This window comes from Prionailurus bengalensis, chromosome E4 (genome assembly GCF_016509475.1).
Source record: "Prionailurus bengalensis isolate Pbe53 chromosome E4, Fcat_Pben_1.1_paternal_pri, whole genome shotgun sequence".
Taxonomy (NCBI): domain Eukaryota; kingdom Metazoa; phylum Chordata; class Mammalia; order Carnivora; family Felidae; genus Prionailurus; species Prionailurus bengalensis.
In genome coordinates this window covers 3,160,942-3,187,903 of record NC_057360.1, presented here as the reverse complement: position 1 = coordinate 3,187,903, position 26,962 = coordinate 3,160,942, and the positions used below count along the sequence as shown (strand labels likewise).

The 26,962-nt window shown below is 43.4% G+C and overlaps 1 protein-coding gene across 10 annotated transcripts in view; it reads right to left on the bottom strand.

The window, feature by feature from the left end:
* The window catches only part of AHCTF1 (AT-hook containing transcription factor 1), an 80,287-nt gene that overhangs the window by 30,384 nt on the left and 22,941 nt on the right, over nucleotides 1–26,962 (bottom strand). For 4 of the 10 annotated variants that reach the window (XR_006295400.1, XM_043568461.1, XM_043568462.1 and 1 more), the window contains 17 exons: nucleotides 26,181–26,388; nucleotides 24,448–24,564; nucleotides 19,383–19,467; nucleotides 17,672–17,822; nucleotides 15,882–16,014; nucleotides 15,614–15,795; nucleotides 14,893–14,954; nucleotides 13,888–14,016; nucleotides 10,514–10,604; nucleotides 9,162–9,251; nucleotides 6,832–6,972; nucleotides 6,124–6,228; nucleotides 5,148–5,241; nucleotides 3,672–3,795; nucleotides 3,478–3,534; nucleotides 2,518–2,664; nucleotides 1,785–1,972 (listed from right to left, as the gene is read on the bottom strand). Coding sequence is in view for 9 of the 10 variants with exons in the window: in XM_043568461.1 (XP_043424396.1) it covers nucleotides 1,785–1,972; nucleotides 2,518–2,664; nucleotides 3,478–3,534; nucleotides 3,672–3,795; nucleotides 5,148–5,241; nucleotides 6,124–6,228; nucleotides 6,832–6,972; nucleotides 9,162–9,251; nucleotides 10,514–10,604; nucleotides 13,888–14,016; nucleotides 14,893–14,954; nucleotides 15,614–15,795; nucleotides 15,882–16,014; nucleotides 17,672–17,822; nucleotides 19,383–19,467; nucleotides 24,448–24,564; nucleotides 26,181–26,388 (2,104 nt within the window). In the remaining variant the exon portion in view is untranslated. The remainder of the gene's footprint in view (nucleotides 1–1,784; nucleotides 1,973–2,517; nucleotides 2,665–3,477; nucleotides 3,535–3,671; nucleotides 3,796–5,147; nucleotides 5,242–6,123; nucleotides 6,229–6,831; nucleotides 6,973–9,161; nucleotides 9,252–10,513; nucleotides 10,605–13,887; nucleotides 14,017–14,892; nucleotides 14,955–15,613; nucleotides 15,796–15,881; nucleotides 16,015–17,671; nucleotides 17,823–19,382; nucleotides 19,468–24,447; nucleotides 24,565–26,180; nucleotides 26,389–26,962) is intronic. The other 6 variants (XM_043568463.1, XM_043568464.1, XM_043568466.1 and 3 more) reach the window with 4 other exon arrangements.

Sequence of the window (26,962 nt, the reverse complement as noted above, 5' to 3'; positions counted from 1 at the left end):
CGAAACAGCCTGTCACAGTGAAGGCCAAACTCTTCAGTAAAATTGCGGAGGAGAGTGAGGGCACGTGGGGAGCCTGTATCCCCGCAGCTCAAAGCCATGTGGAGGGAGGGTCATGAGAATATGGGGCTTTTTGTTTTTCAACAGTAAGATACTTACATGCTTTGACAAGGTTCAAAAGGATACACAGTGGACTCCCAGCCTCCTAAGCTGCTTCTTGGTGCCCAATCATCACTAACAATTTCTCATGTATCCTTCCTAAAAAGTTCTGGACACACACAAGCAAACACGTATCTGTTTCTTCCCACCCTAACTTAAGCCCTCCCCCCACCTTTTGAAAAGCACTTGTCAGCATATAATGAACCCATTTATTGAATAAACATTTATCACCGTTAGCTTTTTAAAATTTTTTTCTTTAAAAAAAATTTTTTTTTAAAGTTTACTTTTGAGAGAGAGAGTACAAGCAGGGAAGGGGCAGAGAGAGAGAGTGAGACACAGATTCCGAAGCAGGCTCCAGGCTCTGAGCTGTCAGCACGGAGCCCATTGTGGGGTTCGAACCCACAAAATCGTGGGATCACGACCTGAGCCAAAGCCTGACGCTTAACCGACTGAGCCCCCAGGCAACCCTTTTCGTTCTAATGTTCACTGCACATTTATTCAGCCAGCCAAATGCTTCTGGCTAACCCAAATTATTTCATTTCAACAAGTACTTCCTAATTCATTACTTTTGAGGACACTGGCAGTTTCTACCTGTCTAACCAACCCACGATTACACTACAGAACTTGTCTTCTATCTGAGATGCAGAGATTCAACCCTCTCAGAGATGCATTGTTTAACCCAAGAGAACAAAGAAAACATTAACTTCCAGAGTGCTGGCACTGAAGTGGTGTTTGGTTCATTAAGGACAATTTGTGGTGAGTAAAGTGACCATTTTCTAAAAATATAAAAGCGGCCAACCGATAGAACTGGAAAATAAAAAAAAGAGTTGTGTAAAACAGTTACAACCAAGTAAGAAACATTAGCTCCCAGCAACTTCCCCAACTAATTTGGTTAACAAGGAAACCCAATAATGAGATCGTTGTATTTCCAATCATGCCATTTAACTTGTTGTTGTTACAAATGTGACAGATCAAATAACTGCAGCAATATATACATATATTGCTGTAATATAAACGGCAAATACCACACTGATTAGAGAACGTTAAAATAAGGCAAAGGCAAGAGGCCATGCAAAGGTATCACGTGCTCAAATCTGGTTCAAGTATGTAAGATTACCCAACCTGATTTTACAACTCAGGATGACTTCATCCTTCCTCTCTATTTTTGGCCCCTCTTCAGCCACTCAAACCCCAACCGTCCACGTGGCCGACTGCCAATACAGCCAATTAGCAACAGATACAATTTTTTTAATCAAGTATTTTTTCAAGTGTGAGAGAGCACATGCATGTGAGTGGGGGAGGGGCAGAGAGCGAGGGGGAGAGAGAATCCCCAGCAGGCTCCGCACTGACACTGGCGAGCTCGACACGGAGCACCGTGAGATCACGACCTGAGTGAGCCACCCAGGCGCCCAGGCAACAGATGGAACTTTAAACCTCAGCTTTGTTTCCCGTTACTCCTTATTCATCCTTTCCTATGACAAAAGGTTTTTGCACATTTCTTCCTAACGCCAAGAGATGAAGAACCCTAAGAATGAATATGACGTGATGCGACCAAAGCGAGATTATATACCGCTGATTTACTGGCGTATAATCCAGAGTCTGACTGCGGTTTCAAAATGCGGACTCACCTGTTAGAAAGCAGAACAGTGAGGTGAAGGATGACGTCATCGCCGCTGGACACCGTCGGCTTCATGGTCTGAATGTACCTGAGGGCTTGTCTGTGCTCACCCTGGCTCATGAAGGCTTGAATAATCTTTGAATGCTGCCACGACACAGGTTTTGCAGTACTTGGGTGAAACAGAAGGTCCAAGCCGCTCTGCAAAGAGGACATGAGAGTCGCTAAATACAAACGTGACGCGCTGCATTTAGACAAGGTAGCCGACCTTTACAAAGACAGGCAACGCTACAGCCACAAAAAGCAGTTTAAATGCAACCTGTAAAGGTCTACTTGAACACATGGTGTGTTTTAAGTAAAAGCTTCATTCTTTTGAGGCCTCATTTAAGCTATTAAAAAAAACTTTCCACCACCACCGTCACGCATCAATGCCGAACTCTGCCTCCCACAGCAACACACCTAGTGTATCTCCGACAGAACAATGCTCCGTATTTGCGCTACTAGCAATCGCTTATTATTTCTTTCCTTCTTTGGATAGTACGGAACCTGGGGTTCGAAACTGTTTTATCTTTGTATCCTCACTGGATAAATAGTGCTTGGTAGAGGCACTGATTGAACAGAGTCCTTAAATTACCTCTAAAAGCAGACTGTATCGTATCTGTAACATCACATTTAATCCAGCCATGTATTTCTTTCTAAAATCCTAACAGTTTACGAACATTGACATTCTAAGTGAACAGACTTACCCCATAGTCATTATGATCTATCAGCCAAAACCCTTGGATAAGTTTGACCTGGCCCCAAGAAATGGCAAAGGCGGTCGGAAATGATTCGATGCAAGCATCTGTTTTGTTGGGGAAGGAATACATGATATCGAGTAACAAATAAATGGTCTTTAAAAAAGAGGATTAAGGGCAATAAACAAGAAGAAAACTCCCACACGTCTAATTGCGTTAGGCAGCAACAGCAAAGAGGCTCGAAGGGGCTGCGTCTGGCGTTCGGAAAGCCCGGACGGATAACCAACCGTGGTAGTTTTATGAAACGTGTGCCTAGCCAGTCCTACAACCGACCTCACTCATTCTCAACAGCAAGTACCACCACGAAGGAGATGAACTAAGCACACTTGCTTAAGGAAGCCAGTGGCTTACAGGCAAACTGAAGAAGCAGAGCCACAGACAAAATTCCAGTTAGGCAGCAAAACCCAGCAGCTTAAGCAAGCGCATCATCTCTGTTTATAAGTCACGAATGGAACTACACGTTTTTAGATAAAGAAACTGACGTTAGCACAAAAATATTACTGCAAAGACCACCGGGCTCCAAGCCAGCCAATACCTAAGGTAATATTAAGCTAACTTCTCATGTATTCGTACTGAACACAGAAGTTGACCTCACTAAGAAAGAGCATCTGGCCGGCCATGTTTTGGAGCCGTTGTTCTAACGCTGGGAACGTCTGGGACACATGGTCCAGTCGAGGAGAGCTGTGGACGCTATCCCTAGAAAACTGAACACCAAACACAGTTCTGCATGGTTTCAGGTCCGTGACGGACCCTCTGAACCCAACCAACGGACCCCGGGTTAGGAAACCTTCCTTTAGAGAAGTTTCAGATGTGAACTGGAGACTGGTTTTAGATGTGCGAGGTTCCCACCACTCTCAAATCTGAGGATTCGGGTAACGCGTGAATTACTTGACAGCGCTTAAAGGATACAACAGCGTGTTTGCTCGCTTCGGTAACGTCGTCTAGGAGGTATATGTCCAGCAGTGCCTACAAAAGGATAAAACATCCGGTGTGCTTTATATATTTGTTCACTCAGGCTCCTTGGTTTCCCGAGCCTGTGCCAGGTGTGAAATATAGGGCTAAGCACGACCGCCCTCCCCCCAACTCTGTTGTCGGGCACTTACGTGTAGACTGGTGGGGGGGTATTTTCCTGTGCCTCCTTCATCCCGTTTCCACAGCTTCTCCACGCCATCTCCTAACTGAGAAACCATTCCGTCAATCATCAAGTAATCAGGATTCCACTTCCCTCTGCAAGAAGGGCAACATTCACGATTATTTAGTATTAACTTATTTAGTATTACCTAAATAATTTAGTTTTATCTAAATAATTACTTAGTATTATCAGAACAATAAGCATCACGATCCCAACAATCCAGAGAGTCGACAACAGGGCCCCGTTTAGCACCAGGTGAGCTCTAGTCATCAAGAACCAGCTAGACCCCGAAGACGCCTCTGGCTGGGGCACCAACAAGCCAGTGTGTGAAGGTCAGGTCCCAAGGAGAACCGGGTCCCGCCCGCCAGGTGCCTGAAGCGATTCTGGGTTTTTACAGCCCGAGAGAGCACGGCAGCCCATTGGTGGAAACGTGCTGTAGTTCAGGGTCAAAGAGCCAGGCCCTCAGTTTCATCACCCAGGGGGTTCTGGCCCCAGCGATCTCTTCACCACTGCCTCGCTGTGCGCCTACGAGGCGAGAGGCAGACACAGTGCCTGCCTCCCCCTCGAAGAACACTGCTCCTGGGGGCGGGCAGCTGCTCAGTCTGCAGCCATACTGACTGCGTAACTTTGTGACAAACAGGACCAGAAAGCTTAGCAAACCTGCTCAGGGACACACACTCTTAGCAATAACAGATCCAGAATTTTCAGATATGCCTAGTAAGTCTCCCAAGTCCGCGCTCGTCTCCGAGATTAGTTCTTAAGCACCGGACTCCACACTTGCCACGCACCAAAGGCACTGATCTCTGGGCGACCGTGACCTTGCGCCTGTGCCTGCGTGAGCCAGCGCGGTCAGTGCTGCGGGCTATGCTACCACGGAGCCGCTCTGGCCCAAGGGAGAAGGCGCTCTAAGTCCAGAGGCAGAACCGAGGCTCACTCACTGCTCTTGCTTCTACTACTTCTACTTCTTTATTTCAAAGGAACCAATGAGGCAAACAGTCACGTGTTTTCAAAAGAAATAAAGGAAATAAGAAAAACAGAAAAAAGCGGGTGAAGTGTCGAACCACAGCTGTTACTGGAAATAACGTAACATGCCTAACTGGTGGTATGTTTTATGTTTTGAGGACTCGGAGCTTCTAGTCTTTTCCTGAATACGAATTCTCAGGAAAAATACACGCTTACACTACAGAATCTCCTCTGATAAACCAATTGTGGGAACTACTTTAAATTAGGAAATACTGAGTTATAGAGTAAAGGTGGTAACCCTTAGGTCAAGGCAGACAAGCAAACGTTACAACTAAAATAATAAGGCTGGCAACAAATCCTGTCACCATACTTAAGAATTCCACGATTTCAGCTTTTGTAGCGCGACATATTCTGTTCTGAGGTAGGGAGACTTCTTACGAAAGTGATTCTTAAAATGTTCTGGAAGGTTCCGGATATACTGTACCTGGACAGACGCTCACACTTCTGTCGACGGCTGGTGTAGTAGTTCTGGATGACGGGGTAGTTGTAGCATAAGCGGGGCAGGTGCACGGCATCATCTAAATATTGGTTGGGGGGGGGGGGGGGGAAGGCCGGTAAGATTTCCAAAACTTCCCAACGATACTTAAAGTTACACGTATTAACGTTTTACTAAAATCATATGATGTTTAATCTGAAGGTTTCCTCAATTTAAGTAATAAATTTACTTAAATGAAGTAAGTAAATCAGCAGATACACAAATGAGAAAACAGAGTCTCTCGTGACAGTCTGAAAAAACAAGGGTGCTGGCTTAAAACTCTGGAAAAGCCATTCCAGAAAATGCTTCTACTCCCTTAATCACAAATGATCATCTGAAAGCCGGCAACGGCGACTATTTAAGTAAAAATCAAAGAGCATAAAGAAAGAGTAAGATCAAAGCAATTATGCACAGGACAGAAGCACTTCTAAACAGAATCTAACGTGTGCCCCGGACGTGCAAGAAGTTAGAGGCTTTGGAAGTGCTCTGGACAAACATGGCAAAAGTCAAATCCTCAAATTCTTGGTACTGGCATAAATTATTAGCTAAAAGGAGACATTGAACAGATGGCAAATAATACTGGTTAATAACCATATTAAAAGAACTCTTAAGGAGAAAAAGATCAGCAAATTAGAATAGAAAACCCACGGGTGAATGGATCTAAACAGAGCTGGTGATATCGCTGGACACTTTTTCGGAAGCCAAGTTTCGTGTCATTCAGCCCAATAAATAGTGTGTGGACGCCCGGGAACGGCACGGGGCGAGGCTCTCCAGACACAAAGTGAGGAAGAACGTTCGGAGGTGAGAACAGGAGAAAACGTAAGTGAGGTGGTGGGAGAAAGGAAATCTGAAACCCCAGAACAAGCAAATTATAAGGATTTAAGACCGCGCCCACGCCCATCCACGGGTTACGTAAATCTTTTACCTAAGCCCTCTGGTAGCAGCCCGGAGCGGCAGAACCAAAGCACCACTTGTGTGTACCGGCAGATGAGCCGGGTGACCAGGCACTTCCTGTGGAGGTCCAGAAGGCCTGCGGGGGAGGTCGAACACCAGATGTGCAACTTGCAATTTGTCAATCACAAACGAAAAATCAAGACACTCGACGGTTCTCAGAAACTAATGATTCGGAGACTTTTGACGGTATATGTGTATTTCTGAACACGCTTCGCTTGAACAAGTAATCTCCAAAATGCTAAAATAAGTAACTTACTAAGCAGACATTTTAGGGAAATGCCTCCACCTTAGCTATGCTTCCATCTACCTAGTTTCAGAAGCCAAATTTAGACATTAATACAAACTAGTACAGTAATATTAACATAGGCTGCTCAAACCAGGCCTTTAAATGGCAAACAGAGACAAAAAATTTACAGTGACCTCTGTGAATAAAAACGAATAAGAATTCGAAACTCTACCGTCAGTATGTACTCTGCCTCAACAATCAGAAAGTTTAACCCAAATTTCCCAAGCTTATTTAAGCAGGAGCTCACGGCACATCGAATAACATTCTGTAGTTTCCGTTACAAAACAAGAGCCTCTGCACAATGATGTATCTAAGACACGGAGGTTTATTCTTTCTCGGAGCCAAGAAGTAAAATTGGAATAAAAATTCATTTACAAAAGATAAAGCGCACACCTCTCTCGGTGATGTCTTGGGCCTCTCTCGTGAAACAGTTTAAGACCGAATTAAGGTTGCTAAGAAGCAAACGGCACTGCTGGAGGGCCTGTATGGTCTGCGAATCGATGAAGCGACACGAGCCATCAAATAATGGTGTACCTTCCAAGGATAAAATACAAGATGCGTTTTGACACGATAAGTACGAATTAAAATCGCAAATGCAAGGTTTCTCGAACTCGTATCGGCCACAGACTTAGTCTACACATTGTGAGATTTGCCGAACACAAGCTTGAAACGGCACACGACCTCAAGAACCCCAGAAGAGACAAATCCAAATTACTATTTTTTTTAAGAGGCAGAACGGGGTAATAAGCAATACGTGAAGAGGGGAGGGCGATCTAGAGTCAACGTCAGATTCACTGGAAATGAGTTCATCAGACACTTCTCCGTCAGGTAAGTCCTTTGCGGCAGACCTTTTACGTACAGCGTTGTTTTGTGACTAGTATTTTGTGAGAAAACTCCTTCCACGTCCAGTCTTCAGAAGCGAGACAGCGAACTGGAGCCTCAGATGAAGACTTAGGACGATAAGTTGCACGCCCGTTACAATTCGTTGTAGATTTGGCTGTCTTTTCATTTCAAACTCAAGATGGAGTTTGTCAATTCATTTTTTGGGGAAAAAATGGGTATTTTAGTTGCGACTCGTCACATCTTTTAGATAAAATTTAGTCTCGTTAATATTTCATGGGTGACTAACCACACAACAAGCAGAAACCCTCCCTCAAATGATACGCTCCACTTCCGACGTTTAAAATATTATGCTTTGTATTTTCATTACATTAGGTTTAAAAAAAAACAACCCATTAAACCAATAACGGAAGTTGAAGGCAGCAATAATGGCTCAGTTACCAAGTTCAAGCCTGAAGCACCACATTATACTCTAAGTATAATGAAGGCATACAATTTGTGAACTGATTTGAAATTTTCTTATATGAATTACATAACCATAACGAGTTCTAAAAATATTTTCCTTTCAAAAAAGTACATTTTTACCCTGACTCTGAATTATCCAGTGTTTGTCCCTCACTTCAACTATACTAAGAGATTGCCAAAATATTTAAAATTATTTCATGTTTGTTATTTCATTAAGTATGCCCTAAAAATACGACAGAACCTCACGTCTTCCTAAAAAACTTAAAAATCTTCTACGAAGAGTAATTTACTTAAGAAGTCCATTTGTTCATTCATCACTGACACGATGATACAAGTAACAAAGACATATACATCTAAAACTTAAATTTTACTTTCACATACAGGGCAATCACATTATTCCATTATTTTTGCACTAATTAGGTATAGCGTTTGATATTCACAGGACATCTCACAACTCAATGTACAGTGAATACGCAAAACTGTTAAGAAAAAGGACTTTGAATGACTGATAAAAACATCTGCTCGTAGAAGACAGAGGAGTTCTTTGCCCTCCTATTCAGCCTTTTTATAGTCATAAATATATTTACATGGAAAATGAAAAAACAGAGGAGCTTCTGAAGTTACCTGGCATATTCTAACTCCATCATCAGCATGTTTTATAAATTGATCTTGTAAGATCAAAAATAAGATATAATCCTGAAACTTGGTACTGTACACATACTAACTAACATGCTGCCAGTTTGACAATCTGTTGCAAAATCTTGCTCAAAAAAGAATTTTGTCAGGGTACCTGGCTGGGGCAGTGGTGGAGCATGTGACCCTCTCTCTTTTTCTTTTTTAACGTTTATTCATTTTTTGACAGAGACAGAGCATGAGTGGGGGAGGGGCAGAGAGAGAGAGAGAGGGAGACACAGAATCCTAAGCAGACTCCAGGCTCCGAGCTGACGGCACAGAGCCCGACATGGTTGGGGCAAGCGTGTGACTCTTGATCTGGAGGTTGTGAGATTGAGCCCCACGTTGGGTGTGGAAATTAAAAATAAGAGCTTTTTTAATTTTCAAAACAGTTTTGTTTTAGGGAGAGAGAGTGCAAGCGGGGGAGGGAACAGAGGAGACAGAGAGAGAATCCTAAGCAGGCTCCATGGTCAGTGTGGAGCCTGCCACGGGGCTCAAACCCACAACCCTGGGATCGTGACCTGAGCCCAAATCAAGAGTTGGAAGCTCAACTGACTGAGCCACCCCGGCGCCCCCCCCACAAAAAAATCTTTAAAAATCAAACAAAAACAGTAATTGTCACCCCAATTTAAAAAGAAATACTTTTCTTCAGACAGTTCTTTAAAAAGTTCACAACTTCAAACTGATGAAAAGTTGTCAGGTACTTAACACACAAACCAAGGTTAATTTTTTAATGTAATACTTACATAGTCTGTCAAATTCCTCTTTTGTGAAAATCACTTTATTCCATGTCCATTCGAGCACAAAGCGCAGATTAGCAGCAGAATTTGGTTGTTCTTATTTGCAAATATCAACGGAAAAAATAAAGAATTATTAATTACAAACAAAGAATTAGTAACTTCAGTGGGAAAAGAGAGCAGCCACCCTGACCAAGCGAGCAAGGTTAAGTTCAACAGTAACAGAGACAAAGTGGCGCCACACCCTCATGAAGCGGCAAGGAGCGCGTCAATTTACGGAGTGCTGCTGCGCAACATGTGAGCCTGAATCTAATCCTGGGGAAAGATGAACAAATACACACTGGGAGGCTGTCTACGAAATAACAGGCTTATATTTTTTAAAGAAGCCAAAGTCTTTTCTTCAAAGATAAAGGCCTAGGACTTAATTATACAAGATAAAGAGAAATCAAAAAGACACAAAACCTAAACACAGAGTATATTCTGGATTCCCTACCCCTATAAATGCTACAAAGGACGTGACTGACATGACTGACAAGATCCCAGTAAGGTCTGGAGATCAGATAATCGCACGTATCAAGGTGTTCCTGATTTTTAGAAGTACAAAGTGGTTTGGTAATCAAAGTTCTTGTTTCTGGAAATAATACTGAAATGTTACTCACAAGTAAAGAAACATGATGTCCTCAACTTACTCTCAAATGATTCAGAACAAAAATAATGTATATGTGGAGTATATGCTTGTAAAAAGGGGGATACACGCAACTGGGAAGAAACTTCCAGAGAATTTTGCTGAGTGAAAGAGTCAATCCCAAAGATTATGTACTATATAATCACATTTATGAACTCTTTTTAAAATGTTTATTTTTGAGAGAATACGCGAGTGGGGAGACAGAAGAGGGAGACAAATAATCCGAAGCAGGCTCCAGGCTCCGAGCTGTCCGCACAGAGCCCGAGGCGGGGCTCGAACTCACAAACCGTGAGATCATAACCTGAGCCAAAGTCAGACACTTCACCGACTGAGCCACCCAGGCGCCCCACGAACATTTTTGAAATGACACAATTATGGAAGTAGAGAAGAGACTGGTGGCTGCGAGGGGCTAGGGGTGGGGACCGGGGGAGGCAGGCGAGGCTATGAGAAGGGCAACGTGGGGGTCCTAACTGAGGCGCTGCACCAGAGGTCTCCCAGACCCTGCCGGGGGAAGGTGGTGCTGAAAGGGTACACGGGACCTCTACGTAATGTCTTAAAGCTACAATGTCAATGTGCAATTATCTCAAAATAAAGCTTCACCCCTCCCCAAACTGAATAATTTAAAAATTTTAAAATACGAAAGTAATTTTCTATTTGTTAAAAACTGAACTCTTACCTTCTGCTATCCACTTTTTGATACATCCAGTCAAAAGTCCCAGCGAACTCGTATGGATTGCCGCTGACAGTATAGCTTCTAACTGTTCTTCCTAAACCACACACGTTAAAAGAAGAAAAAGAAGTAAGAAATGAAGATAAAGGACCACTGACCGCAGACTCAGAGATAGCAAGTTCAATAATACAAACGGATAGAGGCTTAAAAACTCCTAACTCACTAGGTGGCTCTAAACAAAAAGCCAGACAAGAACACACAGCTGGTGACGTGAACTAACTACCATCCTCACACACCGGTGGCGGGGATGTAACACGGTAAAAGCCACTTGGGGAAACAGTCGTAAATACGGAGTCACCTCGCGACCCGGCAACTGCACACCCAAGAGAAATGAAGACGCACGCCCACACCAAAAGTGTACACGACACGTTACTCGTCATAGTCCCACACTGAAAACAAGCCAAATGCCCACCGACTAAAGAACGGATGGACAAAACGTGGCACAATCCTGTACAGACATCAAACAGGACGAAGTACTGGTGTCTGCTACCACACAGTGAACCTGAAATTCATACAAATGTGAAGTTTCTAGAATAAGTAAGTCTGCAAAGACAGAAAGCGGATCAACGGTTATCAAAGGCTGGGGGACGGAGGGCAAGGAAACAGTATGGGGGTTTTTGTGGAGGTTAGAAAAATGTTCTAAAACCCAATGTGGGGCCGGGCGCACAATTCCAGAAATTTATTCAAAACCACTAAATTAGCCACTTTAAACAGGTGACGTAAAGTATAGGAGTTATGTCTTAATAAATGTGTTACTTAAAATATCGTAAGTCACGTTTAATATCAAAGAACTCGATGAATTTCATTCATCCATTCTTTTAACAACGAATTGCATGAATAAACAGATGAGTCGCACAGGAATACAGGGGGCTACGATATGATAAAGGTTCCCCCAAATGAAGAAAAGCACAATTCTAAAAGGAGACTCACTAAAGCATTTACGTTACAATCAGGGACAAAACAAGAATGTCTGCTGGTACCATTATTCTTCCAGTCTGTGGAGGTTCTACCAAGTATGAGAAAATAAACAAGAGTGGGAAGAGAAGTGGAGTCTAGATTTGCTGCCGACTGCGTACCTTGAAAATCTAAGAGATTCTAATTCAGTTAAGTAGTTATTAAGTGAAGACACAAAAGTCAATTGCATTTTTATGTGCTAGCAACAACCATCTGGAAATGAATATAGGAAAAAGGTTCTACTCACAATGAGCAAAACTAGAGAACACTTACGGATGAAAACAGAAAGAAGTCCGTAGGAAAATAACCATAAACTCTTGCTCACAGATGTAAAACAAACCGTGGATAAACGGGAAGATGCACCATTTAGACTTGGATCTGATAAAGATGTCAATTCTCTCTAAATTTAGTATGCGAATATAATAAATTTCCAAAAAGAATTCCAATGGAGATACTGGATAAAATCATCTTGTCACTAATACAAAAAACTGCCTATGAATTGACCAAAAATTACAGAAAAAAAAGGGCTGCGTTAGCAAATATTAAAGCAGTATATTAAAATGGCATAGAAATAAATGAAATGAATAGGACAAAATTAAAACCCAGAAACAAAACCCAGTACATGCAGACATAGGAAATCAAATAAATGTGGTATTTCAGTAGCATGGGAAAAGGACATTCTGTGTTGTTTCCTAAGTGGTACAGGACAGCTAGACTAAACATCATCTGGGAAAAAGAAAAAAATCAGATCTGTGTGATTTGATACACAAAGATGAATTAAAGCTTTAAATGTTAAAGAGACATCTGAAGTGTTAGGAAGATTTTTTTTTAAGCCAGAGCTATAAAATACATTTGACCACAAAAATATTAATTTGTATGTAGCAAAAGACACTAAGACAATCGAGAAGAAAACAGCAGGGGAAATACCTGTAAAATTTCTGACAAAAAGGGTAAATGCGTATTTCATAAAGAATTTCTATAGACAGCCCAGTAAAAAATGGTAAAACCTATAAATCTGTAACTCATGATCAGCCAATAATATGAAATTGCATACACATCACGCAATTCGTGTACTGCATGTATACTAAAGGATATGTAAAGAGGTATACGAAAAAAAGGCTACAAGTTAAAAAGTCCTCATAACCATATACACAAACAAACAGATGATGACCCAGACCATGACCCGGGTCTAGACGGAGGCGACTGCCAGCCCCCTGGAAGCCTCCCTCTCCTCCTCCCCGATCAGCAGCAAGTCCCACCTCCCCCTGCCATCCCCCACGGTGACCACTACCGCTCCCCTGCCTTCTGAAGGAATCATTTTCTTGCTTTTCTTTCTGTTTTACCTCTGCGTAGGCATCACTGAAGAATACAGCGTCATCTGGCCTATTCTAGGAATGGTCAACAAAATGTCACTATGTATGTGCCTCTATACACTTTAGCCAATTTTCTAAATTCAAATTATTCACGTATTATTTATATAATTGGGGAAAAAATACCCAAATGAGTTGGAATACCAGGTTTAAAATAATCATAGAAAACACTAAATGCTGTTTTGTCCACATGGCTGAATTATAGGTAATTTTTTCTCATGTCAAAGTTTTTTTTTTTTTTAATTTTTTTTTAATGTTTACTTTTGAGAGAAAGACAGGAGCGCAAGTGGGGGAGGGGCAGAGAGAGAGACACACACACACAGAATCTGAAGCAGGCTCCAGGCTCCGAGCTGTCAGCACAGAGCATGACACGGGGCTCGAACTCACAGACTGTGAGATCATGACCTGAGCCGATGTCGGACGCTCAACCGACTGAACCCCCCAGGCACCCCCTCTCATGTCAAAGTTTTAAGATATTGCCTTAATTTGACAGTATGTAATTAGAAAAAAAATAATCAGTATGAAGTTTCCTAAAGTAAAAGGGTTAAATGGAGCACTTAGAGCACCCAAGTCCTTGAGGACGACGAACAGTTGGCTCTCTGCTATCACCAAGCTGAAGCATTTGGCAGGGAAAGGCAGTTTCAATCCCTGACTCGCCTGGTCTCACGCTCTTGCACCAGTGCTGTTCTCACAGGGGCCAGAAAATGGCCCCCAGTCTGTTTTAACAGCTTCCACTCAGGACAAGCCTGAGGCCGCCATGGGGTGCCTCCTGTCCCATATCCTCCCATACAGCTAAGTGAACCCGGGGCCGAGTTACGGCTAATGAGTCCTGGGAGTATGTGACATAAGCCACACCCAAGACCACAGCTACCGATCATGCAGAGTGAGCGTTACATCACCTAACCTACCTTCGCAGAAATGATCTAGTAGACTTTTATTACAATAGAAGCTAATAATCTATGACCCAAAATAAACAAGAGTTAGAAATCACCTCACCTGAGTTAAGTTGGAAGGCTGAATATCAACAAGTCTCGGTGACAGAAGGCCAGCCATAAGACATCGATTATAACCATCAGGTATGAATTCACTGAGAGATGGTCCTGATTTCTTTAAAAAAGTCAAAGTCTGTAAAGATCGATTAATAAACATCAAAAAATACACAACTTAATCAAATTTAAGAATAATTAATAAGCTAATCCCCTTACTTTACACTTAATATTCTGAATAAAACTAAAAGACGCTGAATGGAAATTGCAAAAGACTCCATTTTTACACTTCTGGCAAGGAACAGGGTTTATAAGGTTCTTGAGCTAAACCAATGCTCATTAGTTATAAATAATATTACTGATGAGGAGATTGTAGGTCACTTTTTCTTTTTATGAAAGATAACCCTACTCCTTCCCTAAAGCTGACAGACTTGGTGACAGATCTAAATGAACACCCCCCCGCCCAGGCCCCCTCACTGCCCCCGGCAGTTTGTTCCTCCTGATCTGATGTGAAAGGATCTAATATCAAGTATAAATACGGCATTCGTGCACATCTAGCTGATTATCCATTTAAAAATCTGCCATTTTGTGTTTCCCCAGAAAAGTATTTTTCAACATCAGTCATCGCCCACTCTGCCAGGCACTGTCCTAGGTACCTTCTTTGCGTTACTTCATTTATTCATAAGCTTCCTGAGGAGAAAGAGGAGAATTAAGAGGACGGACAAAAAGGGATGTGGTTAAGGCACTGACCTACTTCGCTATTCTCCTTAAGGTTCAAGTAGCCGACATCCACACAAAGCTGCTAAAAACAGCCCAACGCCTCTTCTGGCAGATTGCCAGAACAGGCTGTCGGTAACTAACGGCACCTAGCTGCCAACATCACAAACCTAGCGGGACCTTCCACTTGAGCTGAAACAACAGTTTGTACAATTAACACTAAATGCAGCTCGCATCCACGACCTGACTTTAGCCCGCCCGATAAGACACTCTGTCCACAGCGTTAGTTGCCACCTACCTCCTTGTGAAAGCCGTTACAAGTTATACGAACAATTCCTGAGTTTAATAAACAAGTGGCATCTAAAAACAAAAAGATGAAAAAATATCCGCTCACATATTAGATTTTTAGATGGCACTAATACAACAAAATTTATCCTAACAAGAGGCTGGTAGGCAAGGTTATCAAGATCATTGCATATAATAAATTTAAAAACGGGGCGCCCGGGTGGCTCAGTTGGTTAAGTGTCTGACTCTTGATTTCGGCTCCGGTCATGATCTCGCGGTCCGTGGGCCACGCTGGGCTCTTAGCAGCACGGAGCCTGCCTGGTATTCTCTCCTTCGCTCTCTCTCTGCCCCTCCCCTGACTGCATATGCATACTCTCACAAAATAAATAAACTTTAAAAAATAAATAAATAAAATAATTCTCTTATCCTGGCAAGATACCAAGCTGCACCATAAGTAACAGTTATCTTTTCTAACAAATTCAAAATAGTGATACTTTCTTTATATAACATCTAAGTATTAAATTTCTCACGTACGTATCAAATGAATTTCCTCAGCTGCCCATATATTAACCATCGGTAATGAGACATGAGCAGGTAATTACGTACATGTGCCTACCACACACTGTATATGTACCGTATGCATATACACACGCATACTATACATATACGTATTTCGCACCAACACGCAGACACGTGTGATTTTTCTTGAAAGGTCATGTTAAGGAAATACATACCAAAATTGTAAGTACTTGGGCTAAAAAACTGTTCAGGAGGTGGGAACGAGGGAGGCACTCCTCGACTCAAGCTTCTCTCGTGCACCAGCACATCCAAGATGTAGTGTGGGGAAGCCTTACTCACGACAGAATCCAGTGACCACAATGCAAAATAGGAGCAACTATGCAGATACTCTCCTGATCTACAAGAAAATTTTACAAAATCATTAAGTCACCGAGCGGCTACACATACAAATACGAGAAAGAGAAAAAGAGAGAGAAATCATACCTTAGCGAGTCTGGCATTTGCGCATGATACCAACGATTTATGTCAAAAAGCCCCAGGTACACAGAAGGCTTCCCTTGTCCATATACATTCACCTGCCAGGTAAAGACTGAAACACTGGTGTCAGGAGACAGCGCTGAAAGAAAAGCACGTAGTTTTAAAAAATGGAATAAATCACTGCAAAGTAAAATTACCCCGAATAAAATTTCAGCAACGTTTTCTCACAAATTAAGGAGTCTCAACTGCTATTTGATATATCAGAGCACACTTCTATCGTTCATTCTGTAAGGAGAGTGACATTCACTTGTATCTTAACTGTTTTCCTATTTCAAGAAGATCTTATTAAGAAGTACGCATCAGAAAAGTTCTATCCTGGCTTACTCTCACTTAACGCTTTGGCAACTTTGATGCAGTGGAGGTAGAAAGCAGAAAATGACTTGGATGAGTATTGTCCCAACAACGGAACACAGTTAGTACCAGAGAATCTCAACAGCCACGACGGGCGGCCTAGGCGCTGGGCTTAATTCCTCAGAGGAATTCTAGCTGAGAAGGACTGAGCCAGCCTTACGGTGAAGGGAGGAAAGACAAGGACTTGGATGGTGGCTGTGGGATGGAAAGTCAGAAACAAAGTGAGAGAAAACAACAGGAGAGAAAGAAGCAAACGTCTGAGACCCAACAAACAGGAAACAAAGCGGAAAAGGGGCGGGGACAGTGAGAAGAGGTGGAGAGCTCTGCCTGGGGCATTTGTAGCTCGATGTGATGACTGGACCACCTACAGATGTGGGACAAGAACAGAAGACACGCTCAGGACGGATGAAGTGCCCCTGAGGATGAACCCCAGTAAGACCGCCGACACAAACATGGCCCTGGTGCAATCCCCGGGACTGCACGAACCCCTCCCACGGTCCCACTCAATCCTCCCGACTGCCTGCTGCAGAACGTACAACTGTATTATTCCATTCACGGATGGGGACAGGGAGGCTCAGAAATGTTACATAATTTGTCAAAGGTCACAACTAGTGACCCAGCTGGGATCCGAATCCGCGCTGGATTCTAAACTCTCTGCAACCGTGACTATGCAAGGCTTGTTTACCAGGAAGAAGGGAGGATACGAAAGGAAACAGGAAAATTAAAGGCATCCAAGGCAGGTCTCAAAAATACACAGAGGGAAGCATTATTCACAGCCTCTTCATTCTGGTCAAAACCAGAGGCCATTTTTGTCCGTTTAGAGAGAGGTGGACGAAAATACAAGGCTCCTTCATTAAGGGTCTCCGAATCTACTCCATTCTTGAGTTCCGTACGGCAATGTGGAGAGTAAGAAATACCTAGGAGCTCTTAAATAAACGTTGAAAAAAAAAAAAAAATTAAAAAAAAAAACAAAAACAAAAAAGGGGCGCCTGGGTGGCGCAGTCGGTTAAGCGTCCGACTTCAGCCAGGTCACGATCTCCCGGTCCGTGAGTTCGAGCCCCGCGTCAGGCTCTGGGCTGATGGCTTGGAGCCTGGAGCCTATTTCCGATTCTGTGTCTCCCTCTCTCTCTGCCCCTCCCCCGTTCATGCTCTGTTTCTCTCTGTCCCAAAAATAAATAAACGTTGAAAAAAAAAAAAAATTAAAAAAAAAGAAATACCTAGGAGCTCAGACAGACCTAAATAAATTTCCATAATTAGTATCTCAATTTGTTAACTGCCAGGAGTACGAACTCTAAAAAGCAGTAACTGTCACAAATCTTACGTCAAGATAAATCTTAAAATCAGGCATTGCACATGATATATATTAAGAACACTTTTTAACTGACCTTCACTCATACCTTCCTCTCTGTCGCCATGATATCGAAATTTCTCTATACTCTGGCAGCCCAACAGCTTGGTATTACTAGTCTGTCCCCTCAAAGGAAACATGCCACCCGTGAGGTCCAGTGTGTATCTCTCTTCACAGTACTCTAGCCCCTGAAAGATAAAACGTACGCAAATCTTAATAGAATTCTAGGCAAAAAGTCATTCAAAAGTTAAGAATTCTCCAAATCTGGGATGCCTGGGTGGTTCGGTCAGTTAAGCAGCCGACTCTTGGTTTGGCTCAGGTCATGATCTCACGGTCCGTGAGGTCAAGCCCCACATCAGGCTCTGTGCTGACAGTACGGAGTCTGCTTGGGATTCTCTCTTTCTCCCTCTCTCTCTGCCCCTCCCACTCTTTCTCAGAATAAACTTTAAAAAATAAAAAATAAACGTTCTCCAAATTTAAACATTTTTCACACGATACAAAGGAAACACAAAAAGTTAAAGAATAAAGACAACAAATCACTGAAAAGGGCTCTGGAATTTTATATAGCACACAACACACGAGGCTAAATTTAGTGTCTCGAAAATAGTCACCAACAAATCTAAAGCCGTTATCAAACGTGGGAACCCTGTACTTTGGGCTGCAGCATAAACTGGACTAACCATCAAAATTACACACAGACACGCTCCAGGCCGGCAAACCTGTTCCTGTGTTCTCAGTGCAATTCTCGCTCTAGAGCAGCAGCTCTTCACTTTGTTTTTGCCCATCAATCTCTGTAAGAATCTAACAAAAGCTATGAGACTTTCTCCCCAGAAACATCCACTGATGACAAAAATGTCACACAGAATTCAGAGACTTCGTGGATTCTTTAAAGCCCGTCCACGTATCCTCAAACACGAGGTTAAGAAGGCCTGTTCCACAGAAAGGAACGTGAGGGTTGACCACACTGCCGTCAGCAGCATGGCACTTCTTCCTCTAGAACTCAGCTGGAAAAACAGTCATCTGAAAGTCCAATGCGTTTACCCGCGTTTACAATTGTTAAGTGGCAAGACCGTTTAAAAAAAAAATTTGTTTTTAATTTTGGGGCGCCCGGGTGGCCGAGTCAGTTGAGCGTCCAACTTCAGGTCACGATCTCATGGTCTGTGAGTTCGAGCCCTGCATCGGGCTGGCTGCTACCAGCGCAGAGCCCACTTTGGATCCTCTGTCCCCCTCTCTCTCCACCCCCGCCCCCTCCTCGCTTGCTCTCTCTCTCCAAAATAAACATTTAAAAAATTTTTAATTTATTTTTTTAAGGTTTTATTTTTAGGTAATCTCTACACCCAACGTGGGGCCTGAACTCACAACCCCGAGATCAAGAGTCGCGTGCTCTACTAATTGAGCCAGGCCGGCACCCTGAGACGGTTTATAAAGTCACCTCATGGCTTACTGCTTTGGTATTAGTGCAACAAGGTGGAGCTGTTTTTCTCTGGTACCAATTAGGTCACAAGATGAGTCTTGTCTAATCTCATTTTAGAGGACAACGATACCTGGGGAAGTTAAGAGTGCTACCCGGGTAAAACAGCTAGTCTTGTGATCTCTACTCTAACACTCTTTCTGTTATATTATGAATACATTATTCACTTGAATAGAAGAAAAACTTTTCAATATGTTAATATCTTTAGACAAAGACTAAAAAAGGCAAAACAGTGACAAAATGGTAATAACGAACCCATATCCCCAGTACCATTTACCTCATACAAGATTTGTCCCGATGCCAAACACTTTCTATCACCAAAGGCCAGCTGAAGCAGGTGTAAACTCAAAACGTCCCCTTCACTGAAAGAAACAGAGATTAACTGAGAAGAAAGGCTAAATATCACATTCATACATTAAGCATCTCTTACTGTCCAGTATGCAACGCTGCACGTGACAAAACTAAGGTCTATGTGAAGAACTTACTTTTACTTGGTCGTTTTCACAAAATGCAGTACTCTGAAACAATAACTGATTTTTATTTTTATTAGAAAAATTTTTTTTAAATCTTTTATTTACTTTTGAGAGAGACAGAGCGTGAGCGGAGGAGGATAGAGCGAGTGGCGGAGAGCAGAGCAGAGAGAAGAGAGGGAGACACAGAATCCGAAGCAGGCTCCGGGCTCCGAGCTGTCAGCACAGAGCCCGACGTGGGGCTCGAACTCACGAACCGCAAGATCATGACCTGAGCCTAAGTGGGACGCTTAACTGACTCAACGACCCAGGCACCCCTGATTTTTATTTTTAACTAATTCTAATTAGCTCAAGCTGATGTGATTTGCAAACTTTAGGTGACCCCTTACGTGGCGGAGACTACAGCTGTTGGGTCAACATTCCCTCTGCCCTTCTTTCATAGGGAAGTGTTCGTTAGGCACAAGGCTGCCTAAAATATGCCACATTTCCCAGCCTCCTTTGCGGCTGGGTGCAGGAGGCCCAAGTTCCAGGCAACAGATGTAAAGAGAACTATCCCACGGCAACCACAGAAAGCCCTCGGCACGGGACAGCACGTCCTCTGCTCCTCCTTCCTGGTCTCTCCCTCCATCCTGGGAGGCTTCCGGCTGAAATGACGGGGTTGCCCTGTACCACAGCAGGAGGGCTACACGGTACGGACATAAAGCAGATACCGAACCAGCTGTGCACTGCTCAAGTACAGCATGCGGTAAATGTTAAGAGCACAGACTTCCACACTGTCTGAATTTGAATTCTTCTTCTCTCGGGCCCGTCTTTCTTAGAACGCCTGCTTTACCTGGCTTCCAAGGATACCACACTGTCTTAATGGTCCCCACACGACACTACCCGTAGTCCTCTGCCGGCGGTTCTGCCCCCTGCTTCCCAACCTTCAATCATCTCTGAGGGCAGAAAGCTTCCCAGCTTCTTTTTTTCTCTAGCTAGTCTCACTCTGGGCTAGTGGTTCTCTACCTTGGTTGCTTATTATTAGAATCACCAGAGGAGTTTTGAAAAACTACTAATGCTTAGATAGACCCTACCACCAGAAAGAGATTTCATTGGTCTGGTACAGCCAGACCAAACTCAAATAGTCACATTATCCTGACCTCCATGGCCCTTTAGAGACCAGTTCTACTTTTCTGACCTCGCCCGTGACGGCTCTGCGTTCTACCCTTTCCTGCTCTTGTTGCTTTTCCTTGTGACATTTTTCTAAGGCCTTTGCAATCTTTCCCCCAGATCTTCCCGTGGCTCTCCTCCCTCCCTGTCCCAACCGACTTCGTCCACATCTCCCTAACTACACAATCTGAAATAGCAGTTCCCTACATCACATCACACACATTCTGTATCTCCTCTCCCAGCTTTATTTTTCTGTATTTAACATCACTACCTAAAATTATGTTAAATATGCGCACTCATATACTTACGAAATATACTCACTGAAATATAACATCTAGAAGAACAGAGATTTATTGGTTATGCATCGCTACATATCTCCAACTGTCACCAGCACATAGTAAATGCTCGATAATTATGCTGAATGGATAAACACGCGGACGTGAAACAAAGACAAATAACCTCGAAAAGACCAAATACTAAACAGGATAAACTGGATACAACCACCATTAAAGGGACACCAGACAGTTTTTCCCTTCAATTTTCCATATTACAAAATTAACGTGGCTTTTATCATAATCGATGAGCTCTGTGGCAACAGCTAAGACCTACGCCCGTGTCATCCCATGGTGGCACAGTCACTCCACAGTGATGCTTCTCTTCCCTTTTTTACCCTGTTTAAGTACTCGCTCTGGGGGCAAAAAGGAAGGACCATACCATCTGTCCTTCCGATTTAGACTTTCAATCTAAATTTGTATTGTTTTCACCTACTTATAATACCAGTAAGATGCTGGTAAAGTCCATGACCAGGGGACGGAAGAAGAGCCTCTGTTAAATTAATCACACACCTTCGTAAAGTGAGAGAGTAGCCTAAGAATGGCTTAAAGCAGGATTCCTGACCTGAGGTCTGTGGGGAGACGACGAGCAGTCTGTGAGCTCCCATGAGTTGTAAACAAGATTATTTCCATCTGTTTATTACGGGATGTGAACAATACATAAAAAAGACACACATGTACACACATATAAATGATACACGTATACGTACACAAATCACACACGGACAAACACCACCTCTACACAGAGCGTATGTAATACTCATACACGCATAAACAAACGTAAATAATCCTGTTTACAACGGGAGCTCACAGACTGCTCTTTGTCTCCCCACAGACCTCAGGTCAGGAATCCTGCTTTAAGTCATATCACACACACATAAGAATATATATCACAGCCTTCACCAGATTCTCAAAGAGGCCCACGACCGATTAAGTCAAAGACCAGAAGACCACAAAAATACCATTCTCAAAAATATCTCACATCAGTAATACTGACAAATGCAAAGTAAATCATGTAGGAACAAATAATCCAAATTACCAAATAAATTAACCCTGTCCTATTAAAGGAATAGACTACTAGACAGTGGTTTAAAAGTCACTAGAGAGTTATTCCCATGTGTTACTCAGTGTGTTGTAGGTAATCAAGGTAAGTAAATGCAGGGCATCACTCTAAGAGAAACGGAAAACAGTATATTCTGCCCACATTTTAAACTGTGATTCATTTGTGCTTCAAGTGCAAATGCAGTTGACCCTCCAACAACATGGGTTTGAACTGTGCAGATTGCACACAGATTGTTTTCAATCTGCACACAGATTGTTTTCAATAAATACAAAGGGAGATTTTTTGGAGATCTGTGACAATTTGAAAAAAACGTAGATGAACCACACAGCATAGGTATACTGGAAAAATTAAGCCAAAAATTAGACATCGGTACCAGAATACAGTATGTAACACATATAACACACAAAATATGTGCTAATTGACTGTTGATATTATCAGTAAGGCTTCTGGTCAACAGTAAACTATTAGTAGTGTAGTTCTGGGGGAGTCAAAAGTTATAGGTGGATTTTTGACGGTGGGGGCAGGGTGGGGGTGAGTCGAAGAGTCAACTATAGAGGTCTGAAAACTACGTCAAAACAGGACTCAGGGAAGTGCATACAGTTCATGAGGATTTTACACAAGAAAATCAGGAGCATGGGGCGCCTGGGTGGCGCAGTCGGTTAAGCGTCCGACTTCAGCCAGGTCACGATCTCGCGGTCCGTGAGTTCGAGCCCCGCGTCGGGCTCTGGGCTGATGGCTCAGAGCCTGGAGCCTGTTTCCGATTCTGTGTCTCCCTCTCTCTCTGCCCCTCCCCCGTTCATGCTCTGTCTCTCTCTCTCCCAAAAAAAATAAAATGTATAAAAAAAAAAAAAAGAAAATCAGGAGCAGAGAATATTCACACAGCTTCCTGATTATAAGAACAGAGTGGGCATCACCTACTGATAATACTACAAGAATCAAGAGTGGTATGGTAAAAAAGAACGCAGACTTATTCACCAAGTTCCAAAATAAGAGGAAAACACTCTAGACCTTAGTGTGGGAAATTTAGAAAAAGCAAAATAAAAAAATCCACATAAAGAATAATAAGTCAGGGTGCCTGGGTGGCTCAGTTGGTTAAGCATCCAACTTCAGCTTGGATCATGATCTCTTGGTCTGTGAATTCGAGCCCCGCGTCGGGCTCTGTGCTGACAGCTCAGAGCCTGGAGCCTGCTTCGGATTCTGTGTCTCCCTCTCTCTCGGCCCCTCCCCACTCACTCATGCTCTCTCTTTCTCTCCCAAAAATGAATGTTAAAGAATTTTTTAAAGAATAATAACCAAACTCATCCTAAGAGGCAATCCTAGGAGGAAAAATAAATACAACAATCGTTTAGATGAAAGTCCCCTTGCATTCCCCATCCCCCAGAGCCCTGCTTGAACAGCCCAGAAGACTGTGAACCCATCAAACTGCTGCCGCCCCCACTGCACTCAGATGGATGGAAACACGGACCGGACCCCATGAGGGAGAGCCCAATAGCGGTCTCTGTATTTTCATTTCACTATTTTTTCAGGATGGACAAATCACAAAAGTGGCAAATCAATTCTTCGTTTCCATCACTCACCACAGAGTAAGAAGGTAAGACAAAACCACGAAGTGGAGATGTCTAATACAAAAACCCCAAGAGACCCCAATTCAGGTACCTAGAGCCCAAGGTGGGATGGACTTGGGAGAAAGTACCGGGAACAACGGGTCACCACCGTCATGGGCTTTATCCCACAAGCTTGACTGTTTCAGCGATCAAGAAGGAATGAAACATCAAGGAAAAAGACGAGGAAATCAATACTTCTGCCGCTCTAACCCTGGAAATGAGCAAGCTAAACGGATGGAATTCAGCTGCAAGGTTTCACGCGAGCTATACTTGGGACAAAGTTAGACCCTGTGACAGAGTGAAAACTAACCAAATGAATGCTAGGAGTACACTGGGCCAGGCAAACTGGAGGACCAGAGAACAGAGTCGGGGTCGATAAAAATGAGAGGCACACACAACAGAGAAAGACGGTGGGACGCGAGAACACGGGAGGCCGCAAACCCCGGCGTAAGGCAGCGAGGCCGTCGCCTACTCAGCGCACTGGCTCACTCCCGGGTACGGCAGGCAGACAGACGAGCACAGTGTCCTTACCGCCACCTCAGAACTCACTCAACCACGTGGAAACAATCCCTTCACCTTCAAGATCATTTCAACCACCACTTGCTAATCCACTGAACTATGTCGTTTGCACCGAACGGAGACAACGTACTACAAAACTTTCCAATAGAAATTAACTGCTGCCGCATCGCTGGCAAATGTTTTTAAAAACACGTCTCACGCTTACCTGTCCTGTGTAGACTGAACAGCCCACAGGTAACAGCAATTACGAGGGTCGTTCTCCGGCTCTTGAAAAGTAAGCGCGTACACGGGAACTCGTCCACCTTCCAACTGAGTGTAGTACCTACAATAGGCACAAAAAGTGGTCTGCGTCATACTGTTAACCGGTGGTTTCCTGAAGAAAGAATCAGGGGTCTTGGGACAATCTCGGGTTAGAGCAACTGCCGTTCACGCAATCGTCTCATCTTCAAAGATACACAGGGCGTACCAGGTCACGGCCGACCGTGGGCGCGGCGCTGGAAGGGCTAAAACCACTACAAGGGCGCCTTCCAGCCCCGCGAGTGCCACCGTGTGCTGCTCCCCGGGGAGGCAGCCGTGGGCGCTGAAACCCCGACACAGCGCGTCACCTCGGCTGCTCGCCCCGGGCCAGTTTCCCCATCGCGACACCGGAGCGGCGAGAGCCCGAGGGGCTCCCGTAAGGCACCTAGAAATCAGCCCCGAGAGGCCGGCCGGCGCTGGGGAAGAGCCGGAGAGGCCGGTCCTCCAGGCTCTCGGGAGCAATTCGAAGACAAGAGCTGGGAAACGGTTCTCCGCGCAGAGAGCCAAGGTGGCCTTCCCGAGGGGGCCACCAGGCGACAGCACCACCACCTCATCATGGGTACCTTGCAAAACCCAAACCAAAAGGAAGGGCTCTGAGGAGGTGCAGGGACGGAAGTTACTCCAAGGGCTTGTCATTCTCTGATATTATCAAAGAACGCAACAGTGAGCAAGGGGCCTGGTTTGAGATGAGAGAACCTCGTTGGTTTCCTCCTCTCTTTTCTCGTCCGCTTCAAACGTGGCATAGGGCATACACTGATTACCAAGACGAGCCCGGTAGGTACCAATTTCTTGGCGAGAATAACGGAACAGGAAGTTTGGAAGAGTGACTACTGTTGACTTTTTGGCAAGATAAATTACTCAAGAAAATATTCCAATAGGCCTTGGAAAAAAGCGAAGAAATATCAAATTAACAACTTGGCAGAAAAATGGGCATCCGCTTAACTCTATTGTATAGAGACCAGAAGTCTGTAATGCCTATTTGCTATCTTCCTCAGTAAAGGGCTACTTTCCTCAATAAAGGGTCAATTCCACAGCATTTTAAGGACTTTTTATGAATTTTTTTTTTAACATAATCTCCACACCCAACGTGGGGCTCAAACTCACAACCTCAAGATTAAGAGCCACACGCCCTACTGCCTGAGCCAGCCACGTGCCTTCAGCAATCTGAACGCCAAAAATACCAATTTAAAAAGTATCGATACAATTGAGGGAGATTTAAACAGGATAAAAATTTCAAAACATGGTATCTTTTAACGTTGATTTTAAAAAAGTCTCTGTTTTTCCGTCAACCAAGAACTTCTACCATTAGCTTTACATGTGTGGTTATAAGGAAAGTACTCTGGACAGAATTCGTACCCCGTAAATATATCGCTTACCTTTACAGAGTGGTGTTTTACTAGCAAATGGCACACAATAACTGAAATGCCTTTTAAATATACACCAAAAGACTCGACCTAAATTCACGTGCTAAGTCATTCCTTTATATCAAGCTGTGATTTCATGCAGTAAGGAATTATTCACTCAACTGGTCACCTATCCTACTTTTTCTCTTTACGCTAATTCTAAAATAGTAACACCGGAGTACAAGCTATATTCAGAAAGCAGCTACCAATGAACAAACGAGAAAAAAGTTGTACTTACTCTCTTTTCATGCTTTTCATATTCCACAGAGCTAGATAGCCATCGGAAAAGCCCACGGCCAGCTGGTTAGTCCTGCCGATGTAACAGAGCGCCGACGCAGCTGTCCCGGACGGGCTTGCGAGCTGGAGACCCAGATGGCGCCCTGCCCGCATCACGGTCTCTCTGATGTGCGGCACCTCAGCTGGGATGCCGGTGACGACTTCAAGGTCTGGAGACACAAAGGGAGTAAGATTAACAAATCGTAAAGAGCACAAAAGCGAACGGGTCACCTGCTAGGCAAGCTTCAGCTGAAGACCACTGTGGTCAATTACAACAAGATCCATGATGACAAAGCAGGCTGAACTATACGACGGCCACCTGTATCTGTTCAAACGCTACGATCTTCAAAATACATTTAGTTGTGTAATTTTTTTAAAAAATCTCATGGTACATTTTCAAATATTCTCAAAAGTATACTCTTCTTTTTGAAGTATTAAACGATTTCCTTACTAATCAGAAACAAGGCTGATAGTTCTAAATTTAAATAAAGAAACCAAGAACCTAAATATTCCCTTTGGAGCAGTGGCCAGTTCCAGGTCTGGGGCAGGAAATACATAAGATGAGCCTAGTTCATCTCGTGCCGGAAACAGAGGAAGCTATCATAGTCTAAAGGGGATTTGTCAGACTAAACGAAGGGGCTTTCATTAGTAAAAAATAACATTTTGAACATCAAAAAAACAATGAAAATGAATGAACGAAACAAGTAAGTAAGTAAACACACACCCATAAAACTTCATGAGTTC